The sequence below is a fragment of the Mus musculus genome, chromosome 5, assembly GCF_000001635.26.
Source record: "Mus musculus strain C57BL/6J chromosome 5, GRCm38.p6 C57BL/6J".
NCBI lineage: Eukaryota > Metazoa > Chordata > Mammalia > Rodentia > Muridae > Mus > Mus musculus.
The window spans coordinates 123622171-123638573 of NC_000071.6; the positions used below are offsets into that span (position 1 = coordinate 123622171).

Below are 16403 nucleotides of genomic sequence, written 5' to 3' on the forward strand. Positions count from 1 at the left end.
AGAGGTGGTGCTAAGAGGAAACCTGGAGGTAGAGAAAAGACATTGATAAAAGGAAGGAGTAACATATTATATGAAACTCTGAATTGGTGACATTTAAGAAAAGACCTGAAGGAAGCAAGTCAAAGCCCCCAGGTGGGCCTGACACGTCCTATAAAAGCTGAGTGCCGTGGGTAAGGGCCAGAAAGTCTGAGACGAACACCTAGAAACATGGAGTTTGATGGACAAGCACTAGGGCTTCTTCTAATGAGTGCGATGGGAGGAAGAGAAGTCACTTGAGCCCACTCTGGCCAGGGTTGAGAAGAACAAAAGGCCAAGGGCAGAGGTGAGGAGCAAGGGGTCAGCTGTGCACTGCCCTGTGTGAGCCACTGTGTAAGGAGAGCAGCGGCAGCAGCGATGGGCCATGCTGGCCTTTTGTAAAGCAGAGAAAAGAAGACACGCACCAGGTTACATATCTCAAACGAGTATCACGCCGCCCGCGTGGGGCGCTGTCTGCCTGGCAGATCTGTTACTGTAACATGAATGAACTCTCTCCTCCCAGGCACCCTGCTGCATGTAATGGCTAGTCACCAGTTCACACGGCCTTACCTGTTAAATTTTCTCTCAACTTCTCCAGTTCAGACGACAACACGTTAAACTGTTCCTCCTTTTGGTGCAGTTTATTTACGGTATCTATTAGGATAAAGTTAAAAGCTTACTGTATATATTTCACATTTAATAAGGCCACCTAGAACTTGGCTGCCTTTCCTAGGCATTTCTTTTCTCCTCAGTCAAAACCCAATGCTTATCAATAGCAAGAGTGTAGATACGATCATTCTTTCACAGGAATATGCAGATTTTAATATGGATCAAGCCTTAGGTCAAAAGGAGAAATAACTATTTTTGGAGTTTGAAGCTCAGGAAACCAATGGAATGCGGTTTTTCTGTGCATTCTACAACTTCCAAAATTATGACATTAGACTACGTTATGCACACCCAAAGCCAGCCCCTAGCCCCACTAATGACCTATCCTAAAACTTTCTGCTCGTACTTCAGTGAGACATACCTTGCATCCTTGTCTGAGCAGAGACCGCCTCCTCTGAAGTACTGGCAAACTTTTCTTTCTAGAGAAAAAGAACCAGATATTCATGATACCAGGACTTTAGGGGACAAAGACTAAACGTGCATATCAGTTACAATGCTACATGCATCTTGTACCTAGCTTCATTAAGACTCACGTGCATTCTACACATGTACATGCACACGAGTGAGGTTTGCACTGTGTGTGCATGTATATCTGTACCCAATTGTACATCCAGGCACATATATCTAAGTCTATACATTCACATTTATACGTGTGTTGCAGGAACATGCTTGTCATAATCAACCCTCTAAGAGCTGCCTTTTTCTCTGAAACCTGCCAGAGGTTTTGGGATGTGGCTCAGTGGTAGAGTTCTTGCCTAGCAAGGGCAAAGCCCTAGGTTGAATCCCCAGTACAAGAAGAAGAGGAAGAAAAAAGAAAAAAAAGAAAAAGAAACAGGAAAAGGAAAACAAAGAAATCTGCCTGAACAATAAGTAGAGTTCTGTTTTTCCCCTCATAGTAACCAGAAAAACCAGAACGAACCTCAAGCCTAATATCTGCATCAGCAATGTTTTAGGCAGAACCGCTCCATCTGTCACCTTCTACTTAAGGTCTGTTCTCAACGTGGCAACAAACTAAGATAAAGGAGCTCTCCTGGTTTCCCTGAGATAGATTTTGAGGTGGCATTAACAGAGATCTTTTTAAAGATTTATTTGACTTTATGTGTATGGGTGTTTTGCCTGCATGTCTGCCTATACACTGTATGTGTGCCTGTGCAATGTATACATGCATGCGCAATGCATACATGCCTGGTGCACACGCAGGACATCAGATACACAGAAATGGATGTCAGATCTCCTGGAACTGGAGTTACCAACGGTTGTGAGGCACCACGTGGGTGCTGTGAACAGAAACCCAGATCCTCTGCAAGTGCAGCCAGTGCTCTTAGCCACTGAGCTATCCTGCCAGCATCCCCAGGAGAGTTGTTGTTTTTTTTTTTTTTTGAATGAGTATCTCCAACAGAGACTATTAAAAGCTGAGCACGTGAGCTGGTGAGATGGTTCAGTGTTTAAGAGCACCTACTGCTCTTCCAAAGGTACTGAGTTCAAATCCCAGCAACCACATGGTGGCTCACAACCACCTATAATGAGATATGATACCCTCTTCTGGTGCGTTTGAAGACAGCTATAGTGAACTTATAATAATAAATAAATCTTTGGGCCGGAGCAAGTGGGGTTGGCCAGAGCAAGCAGAGGTCCTAAGTTCAATTCCCAACAATCACATGAAGGCTCACAACCATCTGTACAACTACAGTGTGTACTCATATACATAAAATAAATAAATCAAAAAAAAAAAAAAAAAGCTGAGCACGTGAGCTGTAAGCCAGCAAAGCCTACAGGGTGCCCATCTGTGTGGCTCACAAAGCTAGGCATCGGGTGGCACCTGTTCCTCAAACAGCATGGAGAGGAACATCTTACATTATTTTAAACAAAGCAAAACAAATTAAAAAAAATTAACTCTTGGAGTTTTAGAAGAGAGGGCAGCAGAATGTGGTACTCGAAACATTATTAAAGCTTTATTGTTACACTAGGCATGATGGCGCATGCCTTTAACCCCAGCATCGGGGAGACAGGCAGTTGAATCTCTGAATTTGTGGCCACCTTGACTTCAGAGCAAGTTCTAGAACAGTCAGGATTATACAGAGAAACCCTGTCTCAAAAAAATTTATCATTTTTAATGATGTGTAGGTGTGTATGTAGGTATGTGCACTTAAGTGTGTGCAGTGCCCCCGGAGGCCAGAGGCGAGTGTCAAATCCTCTGGTACTGGAGTTACTGATGGCTGTAAGCTGTCCGACATGGATGCTGGGAACTGAATTCTAGTCTTCTAAAAGAGCAACAACTGCTTTTAACCACTGAGCCATCTCTTCGATCCTATTTCCTTTGTTTTTAAATTACATTTATCTATTTTTGTATTTGTGTGCACATGTATGGGCACATGTCCCAGAGTGAGCATGTGAAAGTCAGAAGACAACTTGCTGCAGCAGTTCTCTCCTCCTACGCTGAGGGGCCTAGGGCTCGAACTCAGGTCTTCAGGCCGACATCTCTGTCTAATGAGCTCCTTTTACCACGTCGCCAGCCCCTGAAACATTTACTTAAAGGACTCCAAATCAGGAAATAGCCAGACGTGATGGCACATGCCCTTAGAGTTGGCACTCAGAGGGTAGAGGCAGGTGTATCTCTGTGAGGTCAAGGCCAGCCTGATCTACATAGTATGTTCCAGGCCAGCTGGAGCTACAAAGAGAAACCTTATTTTAAAAAGAAATATATATATATTCATATATATATATATGTGTGTGTGTGTGTGTATGTATATATATATATGAATGAGAGATTCTCAGGCCATTTTACCCTAAAATGCACCACGTTTATTATATACCAGAACTATCCAACAGAACTTTTTGTAAATAACTAACTGAGCACTTAAAATGGACTAAACATAGTAATTTAAATTTACATTGAATTGGTGTTGAATAATATAGCTTTTTTTTTTTTTTTTTTTTTTTTTTTTTGGTTTTTCAAGACAGGGTTTCTCTGTAGCCCTGGCTGTCCTGGAACTCACTTTGTAGACCAGGCTGGCCTCGAACTCAGAAATCCACCAGCCTCTGCCTCCCAAGTGCTGGGATTAAAGGCATGCGCCACCACGCCCGGCATAGCTATTTTTAAAAGGAGAAATTTGGGGCTGGAGAGATGACTCAGTGGTCACGAGGGCTCGTGCTTACTGCTTTTTGCAGAGGACCCAAGTTTAGATACCAGCACCCACTGCAGAAAGCCCACAGCCACCTGTAACTCCAACTCTAGGATATCTGACACCCTCTTTTGACCTCCACAGGTGTGTCAATGTGCACACACCACCCATAAATGCAAATGCATACATATAATTAAAAAAATCTTGTTCTAAAAGTAGGAATTTGAGCTCATGCCTATAATCCCAGCATTCAGAAGGCTGAAGCAGTAGGATTGCTATGTGTTAAAGGACAGCCTGGACTACACAGCTGAGTGAGTTTCAGATCAGAAACAGAGAAACATTGTTTCAGAAAGGAAAAATGGAAAAAAAAAAAGGCACAGACACTCACAGAAGAAATGATCTTCACCAGTGTGAGCAGTGAAAGGGCACAGTGACAGGGAACCGTGGAGCAGCTGGGACCAGGCTCCTGACAACTACCTAGGCTCTCCAAAGCTCCCCCATAGGTACCATGGCGACTGTCCATAATTATTACCCTCCATTAAGGTCAAACTATGGTGTAAAAGGCAAAGAAAGAGGGAGGGAGGGTGAAAAGATTTGTTTATTTTGGAGCATTAGTTGGTTTGGTGTTTGTTTGTTTTGAGACAGGGTCTTATTTTGTGGCCTTGGATGGTCTGAAGTTTGGTATGTAGACAAGACTGGCCTGGATCTCAAAGTCTGTCGGCCTCTGCCTCCTGAGGGCTGCGATTAAAGCCTTGTACCATTACACAATTTGCAATTAAGAGAAAACCTACGAATGGAAATACAATTTCCTAAGGCAGAATACAACCCAGAGACAGTTCAAGCCGATAGAACACCTCGCCAATAGAGGGCACTAAAGAGCTGTACAGCCGCTGCCCAGGGTCAGGAAGGAGATGCTGAAGGGGGGGGGGTGGGGGTGGGGGGTGGGGGTAATAGGAAATACTTCCTAGTGAGATCTGACCGAGCTGGATGTGCCTGGGAAGAAAGATGCGTCTCTGTGTTTTGTAAAACTAAGCTGCCAATAATTGCCAGGCACTGCTTCACTGGAGAAAAGGGAGCATTTAAAAAGAACAAAGAAAGAAAAAAGAAAAATAACACCTCCCTTTACTAGTTCCATTTGATACAGTTCTCCTGGAGGTAATTAGCAAGCTGCTAATATACTCAATTTAACTCCATATTTTTGAAGAAGTAGAGAAATAACTGCAGTGTTTTGATTTGTTTTGTTTTTAAATGGAGAATGTTCCTTTAAACAGGAAAAGGCCAGGAAGGCTGAGATTCAGACTCCATCTGCCAGGTACTTACCAAAGTCTGAAGTTCTTTCTCCAAAGTCTCCTTCACTTGATTGACTTGATTCAAACTGTCCTGCAGACCAGTGAGCACTAGCTCTTTCTCCTGGAGCTCTTTGGTAATGCTATTAGCCTAACACACCGAGTTACATGGTACATGAGCAAATGGAACAAAAGAAAAGAAACAAAAAAGAATGATAAGGAAAAATAAAATGGTAAAATAATAATAATAATAATAATGAGAAACACAACAAAACAATACTGGAACGAGGGGTTTTTGTCGTTTCTCGCTTTGTGACTTTTCAAACAAAAAGCTGTAGGTATGACTGCCCCTGTTTGTCCTGGAACTCTCTATGTAGACCTGCATGGCCTCAAACTCTGTGTGCCAACATGCCTAGCTAAGGCGTGTTGTAAGTAAGTAAGTTACGTTAATTGTATTTGTATGTGTGTGTGTGTGTGTGTGTGTGTGCTCGCCTGTAGGTTTATGTACATCATATATGTGCAGAAGCTCGCCAAAAGACAGGGTCGGATCCCCTGGAACGAGACACCAAGCCTGGCTCCTCCTCAACAGCAGCAGGCAATGCTTAACTGCTGAGCGCCTCTCCACCTTCTAATGGTTTTTCTTTTTTTTTTCCCTTTGTCAAGGCAGGGTTTCTCTGTGTAGCCCTGGCTGTCCCAGAACTTGCTGTGTAGACCGGGCTGGCCTGGAACTCAGAGAGTTGTCTGCCTCTGCCTCCCCAGTGCTGGCACTAAAGGTGTGCCGCCACCACCCTGTTCTGATGGTTATTTTTAAAAGGTCAAAATATACTACTCTTCTATCCCTAAATTTGAAAACCATCTCGGTCTAAAGAAGGCAGTGCTGCATTTACGTCCTCAATGAGCTACCTGGTAAAGTTCATTTCTGAATTTAAAAAAAGTGGTAGATCGCTTCTCGGCCTTTTGGCTAAGATCAAGTGTAGTATCTGTTCTTATCAGTTTAAAAAAAGTGGTAGGGCCTGTTTGTAGCACAGACAGGCCCTGGGCACATTGTACTGGTAGTTTACATTGTTCTGTAAATTTGTGTGCTTAAAATATTTCAAAGTTTCCTTTAAAGATCCAGTGGACAGCCGTCAGAACTCAGCTTTCACTAAATCCTTATGCAAAAGGGTGACCCAATGATCAGCCCAATACTCTATTCTAGCTAACTTGCTTTTTATTATTGCTCCTTCAGAACCACCTTAGAGAGACTTTTCCTATAGCTAGCTTATTTTCAAGTACAGTTACTTAGCAGACTTTTGCTGTTCATCTGTCTTCATGTCCTCATTTAGCTACCACAGCCCTTTCTTCTTTGTCAATAGAACAGCTTCTTCCACAAAAGCCGTTCATCATCAGTCCCAGAGCCTCCACTGGGGGCAGGACTGGGGAAGAGTATCTTGGGGAACTGAGGCTGACATTTGACAGGGCTGGATAACAGGAAATGTGGACGCTTTAGTTTCCTAATCCTTGACAAACAACACACTTGTCTAGTCTCCCAACTCCCCAAACAACACACAAAAAGGAACAGCCCCAGGAGGGGAGGCATGTCTGTTGTAATCCCAGTACTTGGAAGACCAAAATACGAGGACCACTGAGAACTCAAGGCCAGCGTAGGCTATAAAGCCAACTCTAGGCCAACCTGGGCTACAAAGTGAGACCCTGTATTAAACAAACAAACAAACAAACAAATAACAAAAATAAAGCCCACAAGGGACAGGGACATAGTGAGACATGTTGTAATCTCAGCGCTTGAGAGGAAAAGTCAAAAGGACCAGGAACTTAAGGGCAGCTTGGGGTACACAGTGAGACCCAGCCTCAGTTTTCTTGCCACCTCCAGAAAGCAAAGGTTAGATGGTATGGTGGTTGGAATGAGCATGGCCCCACAGGATCATATATATTGACTACCTAATCCCCAGTTGGTGAAACTTTGAAAGGGATTAGGAAGTGGCCTTGTTAGAGGTGGTATATGATAGATGGGGGGTGGGGGCACGCTTTGAGGTTTCAAAGTCTCTCATTCAACCCATGCTCACGGAGCTCGTGCTCCAGCACCACCTCTGCCTACCTGCTGCCAAGCTCCTGCCAGGGTGATCATGGGACTCACACCCTCTGAACTACAACTTCCGGATAAGCTCCTCCCTCTATAAGTAGTCTTGGTCGCGTCTTATCACAATGGGATTCTTCATTGTGGCATAAAAGTACGGTAACAATGCAAATAGCTCTGGGCTCCTGGCCTAACTTGGTGAGAGCACTACTTAGCACAGCATGCTGACTCCTACAGCAGTTAAGAAGCTCTCCAGAGCTCATGTTCTACTTTAATACAGAAATAACCCTATAAGCCAGGGAATGATGCGGGCAGAAAGGGAATAAATAAACTTACAGTGTGGTTTTTGTTTTGGTTGATTGTTTCTGTTTTGTTTTGACAGGGTCTCTTTATGTAGTCCAGGCTGGCCTGGAACTGGACTGGCAAACTTCCTGCCTTATCATTCTAAGTATTTATTATATGCATGTACTACCAGGCCCAGCCTGAGCGTGTGTCTGTGTGTCTGTGTGTCTGTCTCCCTTCTTCCCTCCCTCCTCCTCAGCCCCCCCCCCCTTAAACCTTACATCACTGTTTTAGGAAGTCAGCTCTATTTTAAACAGAGAGTATAAGCTTAAATAGGAGTTTACATCATGGCCAGGAGATAAAGTAGCAGATAAAGTTTCCAAATAATAGGAAACTAAAATTCACACGGCTGGCCATTACTTGCTCTGCTCTCCTCGGAAGAAGCCACACTTGAGAGCCTCAGAGAGTATTCTACTCGAGTGGATGCACCACACAGCTCACGTTAGATCAGGCGTTTTGGAGATGAATGACTTCAACTTAAAAGTAACAAACAATGAAAATAACAAATGAAAAAGGGGGAAAAAAAGGATGGGAGATACCAATACAAACCTTGCTACTTTCAGCGTTCCTTTCAGTCTCTAAGTTTTTAATCTGCTTTTCAGCTCCCTCAAGCTGCTGTCTAAGTGTCTCGAGCTCCAGTTTACCTTCGGAATTGGCTTTCCGAAGCGCATCAAGATCCAAGAGCTTTTCTTTGACAGCACTGAGCTGCGATGTAAAATTACCAATGACCTCGCTTTGTTCAGTGTACTTGGCCTGCAGAACCTCTAGCTCCTTTACCTTAATCTCCGCCTCCTGCAGTTTGTTTAGCGTGTCCTCCATTTCCACTAGGTGCTGGTCTTCTGCACTGTCCAGTCTCGCTTTGACGGCCTCCAGGCTGTCCTCCTTCTCTTTAATGATCTTCATCAGCTTGGCCTGCATGGTCTCCATCTCTTTAGCATGAGCAGACCGCTCAGAGTCCTGTTTACTCTGTAAACTTTCTATTTCGTGCTGGTAATCTAGTCTCAGTCTCTCTATCTGTGTCTTTAACTCAGCAAATTCAGCGGAGTCCGTTCCAATGCCTTTGCTAAAGGACACCTTCAGCTCCTCCATTGCCTGCTGGTGGGATGCTATGGCGGTCTCCAGTTTGGACTTCCATAGAGCTATCACATCGGAGTTCTCCTTATTAGCGTGGTCGAGCTTGCTTCTCAGGGACTCGTTCTCTTTGGAAAGCTTCTCAGTGGCCGTGTGCAGAGCCTTGATCTCCTTCTGAAACGCCTCCTCTCGAGCTCCGAAGTGTTCCTTCAAAGAAGTCATCTCGCCCTGGTGGTCAGTATGGATGGCTTCTAGCTTTTCTTGCAAAGCACTTATTTCTTGCAAAAGGGAGAGAGACATATCCACATCCCCAGGAGGTTTACTGGACTCTAGCCTTCTTCGGAGCTCAGCTACTTCCTGTGCTCTCAATGCTAGGTCCTTTTCTAGTTCCATTATTCGGGACTTTTCTGAGACGGTAGCCACCTATTAACAGCGGTCATAAGAGACAGAGAGCACTGATGATTTTCCTTATTTACCAAACACCCAGAGTCAAGCAGAGCCCGCCTATCACATGTAAGGGTGAACGTCTCGGGCTCGCACAGGGAGATAATGGCTTAAGCTCAATTCCGGAAACTCTACTGCATAATTACTATAATCGTCAACAAACTCCTACCGTGCTGAAGTCTCACGTGGATATTGAGTTTATCTCACTCCAACAATATCTGTCTCAACTCTAAGGAAGCTTAAACTGGAAGTTCTCATTAACTGATAAGAAGTTAACAGAGACAGTAGCTTCCAAATAAGAGATTCAGTAATCTGCCTGCCTCCTGGAAGCAAGACTGCTCATTTGGTCAGTTTGTTCTGTTGCCTTTACCCAGACTGCTTTCAGGAGCGCTTTAGGTGCTACTCCACCTGAGGAGCGATTCAAGCCCACTGTGCACACAGTCATTAGCCACAGGTGTCTCATCTAAAGCAAGCCGTGCCATGAGACACAAATCAGGATTTGAAAACTCAGAGAGAGGGCTGGAGAGATGGCTCAGCGGTTAAGAGCACTGACTCCTCTTCCAGAGGTCCTGAGTTCAATTTCCAGCAACCACGTGGTGGCTCACAACCACTGTAATGGGATCTGATGCCCTCTTCTGGTGTGTGTGAAAACAGCTACAGGGCACTCATATAAATGTAATAAATAAATCTTAAAAAAAGAAAAAAGAAAACTCAGAGAGAAACAGACATAAAATATCTTAAGATTTTCATAGTCATTGTATGATAAAATAACATTTTAAACAGACTGGGTTTTATATACTATTCAAATTAATTTCACCAGTAACTTTTCATGTAGTTATCAATCAGAAACTTAAGATTCTGTTTATGTGGCTTGCACTCTACATCTGAGAGATAGCAGATATACAAGGTCTGAAATTCCCCATGTTTCAGTGAGCAATGTATTGACTGTAGACTAAAACACCCCGTTGGATAAGGGAGAAAATGTACTGACTTTGTAGCTGTCACTAAAACTTCACTTACCTGTAGTAGTTATACATTAGCCTCCCGCACACAGACCCCTTTGTGGCTTTTTTAATTGTGTCTGCACTCTGATGTTTGCATCTTGTTTCCCTAACCCAGTGGTTCTCAGCATGAGTGCACACACGAGAAGAATGTACATCTAAGCTGCACACTTGCTACCTCCACATACTTTGATCCTATCTGAGCTCTGGGGTTTTAAAAAATAAATACTCCAGAGTTAGGGGAAAAAATACTTCGTCATCTTGTGCCTTTTCATCCTACAAACATTTTTTTTTCTACTGCTATTTCCTAGGCTCTCAGTTTGGAACAAAAAATATGTGGAAAGTGGTATCTAAGGACATAAAGATCATTTAACTAACCTGGGAAGTAGAAGGGAATACAAGCAGTTTTAAAATACCAGTGGTCCCAGATTTCAAGAACCAGCCTCTTCCTACTTTCAGATTCCTGCCCACATTGGATAGGGACAGAAAACACAGGACAAGTGTCCTCTGCTTCCTATGTTTGCCCCGGCATGTTGTGATGCTCAGCAATATAAATGTCCAAGAGGAAAGAAGGAGGGAGGCACCACACAGTCACTAGCTATTATGGAACTGACTACAGCTGTGGGCCTTTGCAGTTATATAAATGTCTCAGATTAAACACGTTAATTCATTTATATTCCGGTCTCTAGGGAGGAGAGGTCCATCAATTTCTTACAACTAATATATAAAACATCAATGAAGCCCTTTGCCACAAGATCATAGCATAAATAAACCAAAGTCTACCGGTAGGTCCGTTCCCGGTCACAATGGAACTGTCAAATTCAGAGAACACCAAGTAAAAAGCAATAGGGTGGTGGCTCTCTGTGTGGCATTCTGACACTTCTATTTGAAATTTCCCAGCATTTGCCCTCAGTCACAATTCTCCTGCCGGTTTATGGCCATAAAAGCCAGCAACTGCTTCTTATTCGTGCTCGGATTTCTACCGCCCCAGGTGAGCTGGGTATAAGGAGGCTAGGGAGGAATTCTAAAATGCCTCCTGAAAAGGACTGCAGGTGATGGGAGAAGCCGGTGGACCACTGGTTCTTTTCACATGTGGCAAAGTAGGAGTGAGGGCCAACAGAAGACATTGTTTGTTACAGATGGCTGTAAACTCTAATTCGAAATGGCTCTAAAGGGATACCTTAGTACAAAACCAGAAAACATTGCATCTGTTTGCTGTCTAAGACATGGGAGAAGAATTCAGAAGTAAAAAAAATGTGTATTCCCTTACTTCAGTTATATCAAGGGCCTCTGTCTCCTAAGTCCTTTGGATTTCCCAGAGCAAGTCTTTCGCACCAAAGTAGTACCTACTCTTTTCTCCATCTTTCTTTTTTTTCTTTTTTCTTTTTCTTACCAAATACATGTTCATTTCTGAGGCCAAGTGGAACCGTTTTCTTTTTGCTTTTGTTTTTTTCAGGCAGGGTAATTCTCCTGTCTCGGCCTCCCAGGGGCTAGGATTACAGGTATGAGCCACTATGCCCAGCTTTATTTATTGACTCATTTATTCTTTGATTTGAAGACCTGCTTGTCTGTGCATAGGTTTGTGTGGCTGTATATATGTGAATATGTCCACAAGTACACATATTAGCCAGATGACAACCTCAAGTGACTTTCCTTGGGCTCTTTCGTGTGTTTTTGAAACATGGTCTCTCACTGGCTTCAAGTTTACCAAGTAGACAGGCCTGGCTAGCTGGCCAGAAAGCTTCAGGAAGCCTGTCTCTGCTTCCCCAGGGCTGGCATTACAAGCATGAACCGCAATGTCCGGCCTTTTTAAACATGGATTCCGAGGACTAACCCCAGGTCCTCGGGCTTGCAAAGCAGACCCCTGACAAGTGCGCTCTCTCGCTACCCTTTCCTCTTCATTAGAAAACTAAGGGATGTGACTGAGAAAAGGGAGGTTATTCATTGTCTAGATTTTTACATCAGTGATTTCACACCAGAAGAAATTTCTACAAATACTATTGATTCCAAAGAAAAGTCAGGGTAACAAATTTGATCAGATAGATGCAAAGTAATTTTTGACATTTTAAAGGCCAATCATGGTCAAACATGATTTTACAGGTACATATATGAATATACATATGTATATTTATTATTTTTTACATGTGAGTGATTCTGATTATTTCTTTTAACACAAATCAAAAGATTCCTATAGTAATTATGAGGACAGAATCTGGAGCCAAATGACCTAAAAGGCACTTCTGGCTCCTCTATTATTATATTATTAGCTGTGAAACCTTAAACTTTCTGCAAAAGTCGACAGAAAAGGCAATAATAATACAATCTACTTCCAAGGATGATGAAAAAGTTGAATAATATTTACAAAGCACGTAGAATGAGTGACATGGCAACTCGATAGGTGCTTTAATATATAAACAATTACAAGAGGGCCGAAGCCCTGGCCCCAAAAGAAGTCATTCTTTCCCCCACACATCTGACCTTCCTAATCGCTGAGATTTTAATCTAGTGTCAGAAAGGAAGGAGATGTAAGTTCAGCCATTGAGGGGAGAAGTGAGTGGAGAAAAAGAAAAAGATAATAGGGGTCAAAGTTCAATTCTCATTTAAAAAAAAAAATGAGCTAATGTTTCCATTTCTTTTTCCCAGCAAGCCAGGGCAAAGGCAGGAAAAAGCATAAATTATTTAGAAAACCCAGTAACTAGGAATAGGAGAACTGAAGGACAACTCAAGTCCTGCTGTAGAGACCCATGGAGTTTATATGGTAGAAGGCTTCTGATCTTGATTTCGGGTAAGTTTACTTTTGACAAAATGCTTTACAACCTGCTCATCACTCTATGCTCCCCAATACCTGAGCAGTACTGAGACCAAACTCAGGCTGAACCACTGGGTCAAGGCTCAGACTGACAGCAGGCCAGTCGCCTGTCGCCCGACGTGTCCACCACTCACACTCGTGACGCTGCTTCAGGAAATAGTGAAAGCCATTACCCTAGTGTCTTCTAACTCCCTCTGGAGTTTGTCAGCTTTGGTCTTTTCAAAGAGCAGGCTCTGTTCAAGCTCCTTAGTGCGGGCATGCTCCAGTTTGGTCTGCGTCTGTTAGTAAAAGGGAAGAGGAGAAGAACACACAGTGCCACCATCACATGCCAGCACGAGAGGAGAGGAGAGAGAGAGAGAGCGGCATGCAGGCCGAGCCACCAGTATTTTCTGCCATGGGACAAACAGAAAGAGTAACAAGGAGAAAGAGGATGGAGCTGCCAGGGACGGAGGGAGTGAGGGCGGGCACTATGAACAGAGGAGGGAGGCAGGAGCAGGGCAGGAGCTAGTCTGTTGAGAAAGAAAAACATGGAGGACACATGAGGCAGGATGAAGTTTCAGATGCATGCAGCCAAAGATATGTTATCTTGATAAGTGAAGTTTATCAGCACAAATTAGCATAGTTAATACCCCCCCTAACTATCATCTCCCCTCCCCCACAATGGCTACTTGACACTAAAGTGTATGTCGCTGACTCAGGGACTTCACAAGGCTGCTTGGCCCTCAGAAAGATCATCACCCTTTCACGATGGATGGGGAAGACGATGCCACAGTCTTCAAGCACTCAGGAGGCCCTCAGAGCAGACTGCTGGGCCTGGCAAATAATGTGTAATAAAAGCCGGCTGGTGAGAGCACTGAGTGCTCTTCCAAAGGTCCTGAGTTCAAATCCCAGCAACCACATGGTGGCTCACAACCATCCGTAACAAAAATCTGTTGCCATCTTCTGGAGTGTCTGAAGACAGCTACAGTGTATACATATGTAATAAATAAATAAATCTAAAAAAAAAAAAAGAAAAAAAAGAATCTGGGCTGCCTATGGTGGCTTTAGCCTACAGTGGCTTAAGCCTATAATCCCAGTGCTTTTGAGCCTGAGGTAGGAGGATTGCGGCAAATATTTGGCTAGCCTGGGCTAACACAGTGAGTTTGAGGGCTGAGCTATAGGATAAGACCGTGTCTCAGAAAATAATTATATATAAATGAACAAATAAAACAGGCTCTAGAAGCCAGTGCCAAGGCACCCAGCAGTGGTGTCTGCAGAAGTGGGTGATGCTTTCTGGTGAGGTTCTCTACAGCAGAGCAAGGCCACAGAAACTAACTTCCTCCCAACTGGGAATTCTCAAAGGCTTAACTCTCTGTGGAGGAGAGGGGAGGGTTTGAGATTACAAAGCCAGTGTTTAGTAAAGATCTCCCTCTGAAACAAGCCAATTAAGGAGATCAGACAAGAGGACAGTTAAACTCCAGATATAAGGGACTTGTTTTTATTCTTAAATGAATTTGTTCTTTACCAGCTCATAAGGTAAGAAAGGATGGCAACACAATTATGCTGAGAGAACTGCTGGGATCTCAGGGCGAGTGGGACCTGGAAACCACACCATTGTGGTGACTTCCTATCCAGTCAGTCACCTGGCTGGGACCTAGGACGATCTCTCTGCCTAACAGACTCAAGTGTGGCTGAATCTTGCTCCACTTGAAATGATCATGACATTGGTCTCAAGGAGCCTCCTCCACCATCTCTCTGACCCAACTGTCACTGCAGCAAGTGACTGATGCTGTAAGAGCTAACGTAAGACGTCTATCAGTCAGGAGAATTTGACAGAAAGGCTGTAACAAAGTAGCACCAAGCTTAAGGAGAAAACCAAAGCCTTGGACATGTCCTCTGGTACTCTGGTGTCTTTGATACATTAAGGTCACTCTGAGACATAAACAACTACCATAGGACATTAAAAAGGACAACAGAAAACATTTCTTGCGACAGGGTATCATCATACGGGCTTGGCTGGCCTGAAACTCTGTAGAGCAGGCTGGTCTAGAGCTCAAAGATATCCTCCTGCCTCTGCCTCCTGGAATCAGACAGAAGACATTTTTTCCTTTACATTCTTCACCTACACTCTCTATACTCTGTGAGATAATGAGATACATTTCAAAACCTAATGGTCCCCTGCATCAACATATGCTGTAGAGAGAAACTGTTCAATACTCTCTTTGTACAAGCAAACAATTTAATCCAGACCCACAAAGCTTCAGGAATTCACACTAAAGGACGCAGTCAAAGAAAATGGTCTCCTATTCCTTTGACCATGAAGTAGGCGTCCTCTGGTCACTCACTATGTGCAGATAAAAAACAAATATCCAGCCAGGCATTTCAAGGCAAGCCTATATAGTCCCAGCACCTGAGGAAGCAGAGACAGGAAAATCAAGAGGAGGAGGCCAGGCTATATTGCAAGTTCTTGGCCAGCCTAGATTACATAGCCAGAGCCTATTTAAAAAAAAAAAAAGAAGAGGAAGGAAGGAAGGAAGGAAGGAAGGAAGGAAGGAGGAGAGGGGAGGGGAGGGGAGGGGAGGGGAAGGGAAAGGGAAAGGGAAAGGGAAAGGGAAAGGGAAAGGGAAAGGGAAAGGGAAAGGGAAAGGGAAAGGGAAAGGGAAAGGGAAAAGGAAAAGGAAAAGGAAAAGGAAAGAAGTGGCTCTCACTTGCAATTCTAGCACTGAGCAGCCTGAGGCAGGAGGATCACCACAGGTTTAAGGCTAGCCTGGGCTACAGAGTGAGACCCTATCTTTTTAAAAAAAGAGAGAGAGAACGTCTATGTACTATTCCCTCTGTTCAGACCTTCCAGCTGAGTGCAGCAAGCCCCCGTGCTCCCTTATAGAAGGGGTGCTCCACAGTGGACTTTCACCTGTCAGTAGCAAGGGCGCCAGTGATTCACCTCCATGCCACAGCCTGTGGTAAAAACCTGACACTGAACAGGGCAGCCCATTCAAATCACTGCTTCTGAGACTGAGGTGTGGTATCCCAAGAGGAAAGTCCTGGGACAGGGCTTGGAAGAAGAGCAAAGGCCTTTCGAGAAGCGCACAGAGAGGCAGGAGGAGGTCCCATGCACACTGACACTGGAGGCAGCGAAACCTGCTCTGGAGGGAGAGAAGAAAGAGACCCAGATCACTGAAGTAGCTTCGCAAAAAGGAACCCCTCATCAAAATGTCAATGTGAGGTCTCTATTTCAGCTCAATAGATGGTAAGAAGTTAAAAAAAAAAAAAATTCTTTGTTTCAATTTTGTTCTTTTGAGCCTGTAAATCAAAGCTAACAGTTTTGGGTCTTCTACACTGGCAGCACAGCTGCCAGTGGGTACAAGAATTGGTGCTCTGGAGGCCTCTTTGGCAGTTTGTAAGAAGAGGGAGAGCCAGCACCACACAGCAGCACTGCTGCTAGGGAAAGCTCCCTCGGTGAAAACAACCTAGACTACCCTGTATATTCAGGGAGGATGATGGCCTCTACTTGCAGACAGGAGGGGAAATACCACAGCCAGGAAGGGAAGCTTGGGTTTATCAGCTGCATTGGGAGAACACACAAAAGCAAACAGA

At 44.0% G+C, this 16403-nt stretch overlaps 1 protein-coding gene and 1 pseudogene across 41 annotated transcripts in view; one reads left to right on the forward strand and one right to left on the reverse strand.

The window, feature by feature from the left end:
• The window catches only part of Clip1 (CAP-GLY domain containing linker protein 1), a 106813-nt gene that overhangs the window by 44377 nt on the left and 46033 nt on the right, over positions 1-16403 (reverse strand). For 16 of the 41 annotated variants that reach the window (XM_030254711.1, XM_030254713.1, XM_006530416.4 and 13 more), the window contains 5 exons: positions 13004-13108; positions 8055-8999; positions 5124-5240; positions 1043-1100; positions 586-669 (listed from right to left, as the gene is read on the reverse strand). In XM_030254711.1, the coding sequence (XP_030110571.1) occupies positions 586-669; positions 1043-1100; positions 5124-5240; positions 8055-8999; positions 13004-13108 (1309 nt within the window). The remainder of the gene's footprint in view (positions 1-585; positions 670-1042; positions 1101-5123; positions 5241-8054; positions 9000-13003; positions 13109-16403) is intronic. The other 25 variants (NM_001359221.1, NM_001347468.1, XM_017321020.2 and 22 more) reach the window with 7 other exon arrangements.
• Positions 6031-6196, forward strand: Gm24840 (annotated as a pseudogene).